The sequence below is a fragment of the Mus musculus genome, chromosome 19, assembly GCF_000001635.26.
Source record: "Mus musculus strain C57BL/6J chromosome 19, GRCm38.p6 C57BL/6J".
In the NCBI taxonomy this organism is placed as follows: domain Eukaryota; kingdom Metazoa; phylum Chordata; class Mammalia; order Rodentia; family Muridae; genus Mus; species Mus musculus.
The window spans coordinates 7710525-7720868 of NC_000085.6; the positions used below are offsets into that span (position 1 = coordinate 7710525).

A 10344-nucleotide genomic window follows, 5' to 3' on the forward strand; every position below is an offset into this window, starting at 1 on the left:
ATATGAATTATTTGATTAAACTGACTTGGCACAAAAGTTGCTTCCTAAATAATGGCCATTCCTATAATAAAAAAGACAAGGGGAATAAATTAATATCTTAATTTATCTTAATCAAATTTTCAAAAAAATTACTAGATGCATCATAGTAAATGGAGAAATAACTATACTTGCTAAAACATATAAAGGCTATTCTCACAATATGTGCTTTGTTTAGGCTATTGGGAAGATCCCATCATAAAGTCCTGATGGGGAAAGGAATTAACTGACCTGGGTCACTGTGGTGGAGAGGAAGGTGCTTTGGTCATACACCCAGCCATCCACACAGGGCTCTGTGTCTGGCTCTGTTACAGTGGGGAAGGTGCCATTCAGATGAAGGAGATGCCACTGTGGTTGAATATAGCGACGGCATTTATCCGGTCTCAGGTTGGAGTCCAGGGGGATGGAGATCCTCAGGAGGTCATCTTGGCTCAGGATCCTACTGCCATTATCAGAGGCAGTGTCATTGTCAAGGATGGGGACCCAGCAGCGATGACTAGGAATGGCTGCAGTGAAGTTCTCCAAAAGAGTGTGAGGAGCCGACAGGGCATGGCAGATTAACACAAATATCATGTGAAGAATCTGGAACCTCCCCAAGCTGCCAATTTGAATTATAAGGTCCTGAAAGGCCATCTAGGGCAATCTCTATTTTTTTTTCACTAAGACACACTAAATAGATACAGAGCTGTTCTTAATGGGTCCCTCTTCTAAGTAGGTGTTAGGTAAGGAGCTGACTGCCTTAGAGATACCAAGAGGAGTAGCCTGATGATTGGCTTTCTGTAATTGAATCTGTTAAAGGTTTACTTTGTGAGAAAGTCTGGCAGTGCATAGCCTCATGACCACCTGTGGACATTGATCTGCAAATTCTCTGAAAATTCCAGAGTTAACTTACTATGTTTCATGCAGTCCTTAACAGAACATGTAGTTTTCCACAATCCAAAGTGAAGTGGTTTTCATTTTTCTACTTCATGGAAGTATTTTTTTTTTTTTTTAGTACTGAATTTGTGCAAAAGAATTAATGAAAACCTTTAGAAGTTAAAATTTGGAAGTGAAGTATTGTGTTTGAATGATAATTCCCAGAAGGTTACTATTTGGAAAGGATTAGGAGATCTGGCCTTTGGAGAGATGTGTCACTAAAGGCTTCAGAATCTGGCTGCCATTCCCATGCACTCTTTCTGTTTCCTCTTTGTGGATGAGATATGAGCTCTCGGATGCTGCTCCAGTGTCACACTTTCCTGCCTACTGCCACGCTGCTTCCCACTATGATGGTGATAGACTCTTATTCCTCTGGAACTGTAAGACCCCAGTTAACCATGCTTTCTATAACTTGCTTTGGTCAGTTATTTTGTCACAACAATAGAAAAATAACTAATACATGGAATGTGCATGTCTTCATCTTTGCTTCAGGTTAATTCATGCCATTCATTCCCATTATAATTACATTACCCAAACTGATGGAAGGACCGACACAGAAGAGGGTGAAAGTGCAACTTTAATTTTTTCAAATTCTTTTTTTAAAAAAATTAGATATTTTCTTTATATACATTTCAATTTTCAAATGCTATCCCGAAACTTCCTGATACCCTCCCCCCCCCTGCTTCCCTACCCACCCATTCCTGCTTCTTGACTGGCATTCCCCTGTACTGGGGCATATAAAGTTTGCAATACTAAGGGGCCTCTCTTCCCAGTGATGGCCGACAAGGCCATCTTCTGCTGCATATGCAGCTAGAGATATGAGCTCTGGGGTTACTGGTTAGTTGATATTTTTGTTCCACCTATATGGTTGTAGACGCCTTTAGCTCCTTGGGTGCTTTCTCTAGCTTCTCCATTGGGGGCCCTGTGTTCCATCTTATAGATGACTGTGAGCATCCACTTCTGTATTTGCCAAGCACTGGCATAGCCTCACATAAGACAGCTATACCAAGGTCCCTTCATCAAAATCTTGCTGGCATATGTAATAGTGTCTGGGTTTGGTGGCTGATTATGGGATGGATTCCCAGGTGGGGTAGTCTCTGGATAGTCCATATTTCATCTTAGCTCCAAACTTTGTCTCTGTAACTCCTTTCATGGGTATTTTGTTCCCTATTCTTTTTTTTTATATTTTTATTAGGTATTGTCCTCATTTACATTTCCAATTCTATCCCAAAAGTCCCCCATACCCCGTCCCCCAATCCCCTTCCAACACACTCCCACTGTTTGGCCCTGGCATTCTCCTGTACTGGGGCATATAAAGTTTGCATGTCCAAAGGACCTCTCTTTCCAGTGATGGCCGACTAGGCCATCTTTTGATACATATGCAGCTAGAGTCAAGAGCTCCAGGGTACTGGTTAGTTCATATTGTTGTTCCACCTATAGGGTTGCAGATCCCTTTAGCTCCTTGGTTACTTTCTCTAGCTCCTCCATTGGGGGCCCTGTGATGCATCCAATAGCTGACTGTGAGCATCCACTTCTGTGTTTGCTAGGCCCCGGCATAGTCTCACAAGAGACAGCTATATCAGGGTCCTTTTACCAAAATCTTGCTAGTGTATGCAATGGTGTCAGCGTTTGGAGGCTGATTATGGGATGGATCCCTGAATATGGCAGTCTCTAGATAGTCCATTCTTTTGTCTCAGCTCCAAACTTTGTTTCCTTAATTCCTTCCATGGGTGTTTTGTTCCCAATTCTAAGAAGGGGCAAAGTGTCCACATTTTGGTCTTCGTTCTTCTTCAGTTTCATTTGTTTTGCAAATTGTATCTTATATCTCACTATACTAAGTTTCTGGGCTAATATCCACTTATCAGTGAGTACATATCATTTGAGTTCTTTTGTGATTGTGATTTCACTCAGGATGATGCCCTCCAGGTCCAACCATTTGCCTAGGAATTTCATAAATTCATTCTTTTTAATGGAGTAGTACTCCATTGTGTAAATGTACCACATTTTTTGTATCCATTCCTCTGTTGAGGGGCATCTGTGTTCTTTCCAGCTTCTGGCTATTATAAATAAGGCTGCTATGAACATAGTGGAGCATGTGTCCTTCTTACCGGTTGGGACATCTTCTGGATATATGCGCAGGAGAGGTATTGCGGGATCCTCCGGTAGTACTATGTCCAATTTTCTGAGAAACCACCAGACTGATTTCCAGAGTGGTTGTACAAGCTTGCAATCCCACCAACAATGGAGGAGTGTTCCTCTTTCTCCACATTGTCTCCAGCATCTGCTGTCACCTGAATTTTTGATCTTAGACATTCTGACTGGTGTGAGGTGGAATCTCAGGGTTGTTTTGATTTGCATTTCTCTGATGATTAGGGATGTTGAACATTTTTTCAGGTGCTTCTCAGCCATTCGTTATTCCTCAGGTGAGAATTCTTTGTTTAGCTCTGAGCCCCATTTTTTAATGGGGTTATTTGATTTTCTGGAGTCTACCCTCTTGAGTTCTTTATATATATTGGATATTAGTCCCCTATCTGATTTAAGATATGTAAAGATTCTTTCCCAATCTGTTGGTGGCCTTTTTGTCTTATTGACCGTGTCTTTTGCCTTGCAGAAGCTTTGCAGTTTCATGAGGTCCAATTTGTCAATTCTCGATCTTACAGCACAAGCCATTGCTGTTCTGTTCAGGAATTTTCCCCCTGTTCCCATATCTTCGAGGCTTTTCCCCACTTTCTCCTCTATAAGTTTCACTGCCTCTGGTTTTATGTGAAGTTCCTTGATCCACTTAGATTTGACCTTAGTGCAAGGAGATAGGAATGGATCAATTCGCATTCTTCTACATGATAACAACCAGTTGTGCCAGCACCATTTGTTGAAAATGCTGTCTTTTTTTTCACTGGATGGTTTTAGCTCCCTTGTCGAAGATCAAGTGACCGTAGGTGTGTGGGTTCATTTCTGGGTCTTCAATTCTATTCCATTGGTCTACTTGTCTGTCACTATACCAGTACCATGCAGTTTTTATCACAATTGCTCTGTAGTAAAGCTTTAGGTCAGGCATGGCGATTCCACCAGAGGTACTTTTATCCTTGAGAAGAGTTTTTGCTATCCTAGGTTTTTTGTTATTCCAGATGAATTTGCAAATTGCTCCTTCTAATTCGTTGAAGAATTGAGTTGGAATTTTGATGAGGATTGCATTGAATCTGTAGATTGCTTTTGGCAAGATAGCCATTTTTACAATGTTGATCCTGCCAATCCATGAGCATGTGAGATCCTTCCATCTTCTGAGATCGTCTTTAATTTCTTTCTTCAGAGACTTGAAGTTTTTATCATATAGATCTTTCCCTTCCTTAGTTAGAGTCATGCCAAGGTATTTTATATTATGTGTGACTATTGAGAAGGGTGTTTTTTCCTTAATTTCTTTCTCAGCCTGTTTATTCTTTGTGTAGAGAAAGGCCATTGACTTGTTTGAGTTTATTTTATATCCAGCTACTTCACCGAAGCTGTTTATCAGGTTTAGGAGTTCTCTGGTGGAATTTTTAGGGTCACTTATATATACTATCATATCATCTGCAAAAAGTGATATTTTGACTTCTTCTTTTCCAATTTGTATCCCCTTGATCTCCTTTTGTTTTTGAATTGCTCTGGCTAGGACTTCAAGTACAATGTTGAATATGTAGGGAGAAAGTGGGCAGCCTTATCTAGTCCCTGATTTTAGTGGGATTGCTTCCAGCTTCTCACCATTTACTTTGATGTTGGCTACTGGTTTGCTGTAGAATGCTTTTATCATGTTTAGGTATGGGCCTTGAATTCCTGATCTTTCCAAGTCTTTTATCATGAATAGGCATTGGATTTTGTAAAATGCTTTCTCTGCAGCTAACGAGATGATCATGTGATTTTTGTCTTTGAGTTTGTTTATATAGTGGATTACGTTGATGGATTTCCGTATATTAAACCATCCCTGCTTCCCTAGAATAAAACCTACTTGGTCAGGATGGATGATTGTTTTAATGTGTTCTTGGATTCACATAGTGATAATTTTATTGAGTATTTTTGCATCGATATTCATAAGAGAAATTGGTCTGAAATTCTCTATCTTTGTTGGATATTTCTGTGGTTTAGGTATCAGAGTAATTGTGGCTTTATAGAATGAGTTGGGTAGAGTACCTTCTACTGCTATTTTGTGGAATAGTTTGTGCGGAACTGGAATTAGACCTTCTTCGAAGGTCTTATAGAACTCTGCACTAAACTCTTCTGGTCCTGGGCTTTTTTTTTCGTTGGGAGACTATTAATGACTTCTTCTATTTCTTTAGGAAATTTGGGACTGTTTAGATCGTTAACTAGATTCTGGTTTAACTTTGGTACCTGGTATCTGTCTAGAAATTTGTCCATTTCGTCCAGGTTTTCCAGGTTTGTTGAGTATAGCCTTTTGTAGAAGGATCTGATGGTGTTTTCGATTTCTTCAGGACCTGTTGTTATGTCTCCTTTTTCATTTCTGATTTTATTAATTAGGATGCTGTCCCTGTGCCCTCTAGTGAGTCTGGCTAACAGTTTATCTATCTTGTTGATTTTCTCAAAGAATCAGTTCCTCCATTGTTTGATTCTTTGAATAGTACTTCTTCTTTCCACTTGGTTGATTTTGCCCCTGAGTTTGATTATTTCCTGCCATCTACTCCTCTTGGGTGAATTTGCTTCCTTTTTTTCTAGAGTTTTTAGGCGTGTTGTCAAGCTGCTAGTGTCTGCTCTCTCTAGTTTCTTTTTGGAGGCACTCAGAGCTATGTGTTTCCCTCTTAGAAATGCATTTATTGTGTCCCATAACTTTGAGTATGTTGTGGCTTCATTTTCTTTTTTTCTTTTTTTTTTTTTTTGGTGGGTATCGTGTATTTATTTATTTATTTATTTATTTATTTATTTTTATTTTTATTTTTTTTCCATTTTTTATTAGGTATTTAACTCATTTACATTTCCAATGCTATACCAAAAGTCCCCCATATCCACCCACCCCCACTCCCCTGCCCACCCACTCCCCCTTTTTGGCCCTGGTGTTCCCCTGTACTGGGGCATATAAAGTTTGCAAGTCCAATGGGCCTCTCTTTCCAGTGATGGCCGACTAGGCCATCTTTTGATATATATGCAGCTAGAGTCAAGAGCTCCGGGGTACTGGTTAGTTCATAATGTTGTTCCACCTATAGGGTTGCAGATCCCTTTAGCTCCTTGGCTACTTTCTCTAGCTCCTCCATTGGGAGCCCTATGATCCATCCATTAGCTGACTGTGAGGATCCACTTCTGTGTTTGCTAGGCCCCGGCATAGTCTCACAAGAGACAGCTACATCTGGGTCCTTTCAATAAAATCTTGCTAGTGTATGCAATGGTGTCAGCGTTTGGATGCTGATTATGGGGTGGATCCCTGGATATGGCAGTCTCTACATGGTCCATCCTTTCATCTCAGCTCCAAACTTTGTCTCTGTAACTCCTTCCATGGGTGTTTTGTTCCCAAATCTAAGGAGGGGCATAGTGTCCACACTTCAGTCTTCATTCTTCTTGAGTTTCATGTGTTTAGCAAATTATATCTTATATCTTGGGTATCCTAGGTTTGGGGCTAATATCCACTTATCAGTGAATACATATTGTGTGAGTTTCTTTGTGAATGTGTTACCTCACTCAGGATGATGCCCTCCAGGTCCATCCATTTGGCTAGGAATTTCATAAATTCATTCTTTTTAATAGCTGAGTAGTACTCCATTGTGTAGATGTACCACATTTTCTGTATCCATTCCTCTGTTGAGGGGCATCTAGGTTCTTTCCAGCTTCTGGCTATTATAAATAAGGCTGCTATGAACATAGTGGAGCATGTGTCCTTCTTACCTGTTGGGGCATCTTCTGGATATATGCCCAGGAGAGGTATTGCTGGATCCTCCGGTAGTACTATGTCCAATTTTCTGAGGAACCGCCAGACTGATTTCCAGAGTGGTTGTACAAGCCTGCACTCCCACCAACAATGGAGGAGTGTTCCTCTTTCTCCACATCCACGCCAGCATCTGCTGTCACCTGAATTTTTGATCTTAGCCATTCTGACTGGTGTGAGGTGGAATCTCAGGGTTGTTTTGATTTGCATTTCCCTGATGATTAAGGATGTTGAACATTTTTTCAAGTGCTTCTCTGCCATTCGGTATTCCTCAGGTGAGAATTCTTTGTTCAGTTCTGAGCCCCATTTTTTAATGGGGTTATTTGATTTTCTGAAGTCCACCTTCTTGAGTTCTTTATATATGTTGGATATTAGTCCCCTATCTGATTTAGGATAGGTAAAGATCCTTTCCCAATCTGTTGGTGGTCTTTTTGTCTTATTGACGGTGTCTTTTGCCTTGCAGAAACTTTGGAGTTTCATTAGGTCCCATTTGTCAATTCTCGATCTTACAGCACAAGCCATTGCTGTTCTGTTCAGGAATTTTTCCCCTGTGCCCATATCTTCAAGGCTTTTCCCCACTTTCTCCTCTATAAATTTCAGTGTCTCTGGTTTTATGTGAAGTTCCTTGATCCACTTAGATTTGACCTTAGTACAAGGAGATAAGTATGGATCGATTCGCATTCTTCTACACGATAACAACCAGTTGTGCCAGCACCAATTGTTGAAAATGCTGTCTTTCTTCCACTGGATGGTTTTAGCTCCCTTGTCGAAGATCAAGTGACCATAGGTGTGTGGGTTCATTTCTGGGTCTTCAATTCTATTCCATTGGTCTACTTGTCTGTCTCTATACCAGTACCATGCAGTTTTTATCACAATTGCTCTGTAGTAAAGCTTTAGGTCTGGCATGGTGATTCCGCCAGAAGTTCTTTTATCCTTGAGAAGACTTTTTGCTATCCTAGGTTTTTTGTTATTCCAGACAAATTTGCAAATTGCTCCTTCCAATTCGTTGAATAATTGAGTTGGAATTTTGATGGGGATTGCATTGAATCTGTAGATTGCTTTTGGCAAGATAGCCATTTTTACAATGTTGATCCTGCCAATCCATGAGCATGGGAGATCTTTCCATCTTCTGAGATCTTCCTTAATTTCTTTCTTCAGAGATTTGAAGTTTTTATCATACAGATCTTTCACTTCCTTAGTTAGAGTCACGCCAAGATATTTTATATTATTTGTGACTATTGAGAAGGGTGTTGTTTCCCTAATTTCTTTCTCAGCCTGTTTATTCTTTGTATAGAGAAAGGCCATTGACTTGTTTGAGTTTATTTTATATCCAGCTACTTCACCGAAGCTGTTTATCAGGTTTAGGAGTTCTCTGGTAGAATTTTTAGGGTCACTTATATATACTATCATATCATCTGCAAAAAGTGATATTTTGACTTCCTCTTTTCCAATTTGTATCCCCTTGATCTGCTTTTGTTGTCGAATTGCTCTGGCTAATACTTCAAGTACTATGTTGAAAAGGTAGGGAGAAAGTGGGCAGCCTTGTCTAGTCCCTGATTTTAGTGGGATTGCTTCCAGCTTCTCTCCATTTACTTTGATGTTGGCTACTGGTTTGCTGTAGATTGCTTTTATCATGTTTAGGTATGGGCCTTGAATTCCTGATCTTTCCAAAACTTTTATCATGAATGGGTGTTGGATCTTGTCAAATGCTTTTTCTGCATCTAACGAGATGATCATGTGGTTTTTGTCTTTGAGTTTGTTTATATAATGGATTACATTGATGGATTTTCGTATATTAAACCATCCCTGCATCCCTGGAATAAAACCTACTTGGTCAGGATGGATGATTGCTTTAATGTGTTCTTGGATTCGGTTAGCGAGAATTTTATTGAGGATTTTTGCATCAATATTCATAAGAGAAATTGGTCTGAAGTTCTCTATCTTTGTTGGATCTTTCTGTGGTTTAGGTATCAGAGTAATAGTGGCTTCATAAAATGAGTTGGGTAGAGTACCTTCTACTTCTATTTTGTGAAATAGTTTGTGCAGAATTGGAATTAGATCTTCTTTGAAGGTCTGATAGAACTCTGCACTAAACCCATCTGGTCCTGGGCTTTTTTTGGTTGGGAGACTATTAATAACTGCTTCTATTTCTTTAGGTGATATGGGACTGTTTAGATGGTCAACTTGATCCTGATTCAACTTTGGTACCTGGTATCTGTCCAGAAATTTGTCCATTTCATCCAGGTTTTCCAGTTTTGTTGAGTATAGCCTTTTGTAGAAGGATCTGATGGTGTTTTGGATTTCTTCAGGATCTGTTGTTATGTCTCCCTTTTCAGTTCTGATTTTGTTAATTAGGATTTTGTCTCTGTGCCCTCTAGTGAGTCTAGCTAAGGGTTTATCTATCTTGTTGATTTTCTCAAAGAACCAACTCCTCGTTTGGTTAATTCTTTGAATAGTTCTTCTTGTTTCCACTTGGTTGATTTCACCCCTGAGTTTGATTATTTCCTGCCGTCTACTCCTCTTGGGTGAATTTGCTTCCTTTTTTTCTAGGGCTTTTAGATGTGTTGTCAAGCTGCTAGTATGTGCTGTCTCCCGTTTCTTCTTGGAGGCACTCAGAGCTATGAGTTTCCCTCTTAGAAATGCTTTCATTGTGTCCCAAAGGTTTGGGTACGTTGTGGCTTCATTTTCATTAAACTCTAAAAAGTCTTTAATTTCTTTCTTTATTCCTTCCTTGACCAAGGTATCTTTGAGAAGAGTGTTGTTCAGTTTCCACGTGAATGTTGGCTTTCCATTATTTATGTTGTTATTGAAGATCAGCCTTAGTCCATGGTGGTCTGATAGGATGCATGGGATATTTTCAATATTTTGTATCTGTTGAGGCCTGTTTTGTGACCAATTACATGGTCAATTTTGGAGAAGGTACCATGAGGTGCTGAGAAGAAGGTATATCCTTTTGTTTTAGGATAAAATGTTCTGTAGATATGTGTTAAGTCCATTTGTTTCATAACTTCTGTTAGTTTCACTGTGTCCCTGTTTAGTTTCTGTTTCCACGATCTGTCTATTGATGAAAGTGGTGTGGTGAAGTCTCCCACTATTATTGTGTGAGGTGCAATGTATGCTTTGAGCTTTACTAAAGTTTCTTTAATGAATGTGGCTGCCTTTGCATTTGGAGCATAGATATTCAGAATTGAGAGTTCCTCTTGGAGGATACTACCTTTGATGAGTATGAAGTGTCCTTCCTTTTCTTTTTTGATAACTTTGGGTTGGAAGTCGATTTTATCCGATATTAGAATGGCTACTCCAGCTTGTTTCTTCAGACCATTTGCTTGGAAAATTGTTTTCCAGCCTTTCACTCTGAGGTAGTGCCTGTCTTTTTCCCTGAGATGGGTTTCCTGTAAGCAGCAGAATGTTGGGTCCTGTTTGTGTAGCCAGTCTGTTAGTCTATGTCTTTTTATTGGGGAATTGAGTCCATTGATATTAAGAGATATTAAGGA

The 10344-nt window shown here is 39.7% G+C and overlaps 1 protein-coding gene across 3 annotated transcripts in view; it reads right to left on the minus strand.

The window, feature by feature from the left end:
- Window positions 1-786, minus strand: part of Slc22a19 (solute carrier family 22 (organic anion transporter), member 19) — a 38236-nt gene extending 37450 nt beyond the window's left edge. For all 3 annotated transcript variants that reach the window (NM_144785.2, XM_006526814.3, XM_006526815.1), the window contains exon 1: window positions 268-786. In NM_144785.2, coding sequence (NP_659034.1) covers window positions 268-669 — 402 coding nt within the window. In that variant the 5' untranslated portion in view covers window positions 670-786. The remainder of the gene's footprint in view (window positions 1-267) is intronic.
- Window positions 787-10344: the final 9558 nt, after the last annotated feature.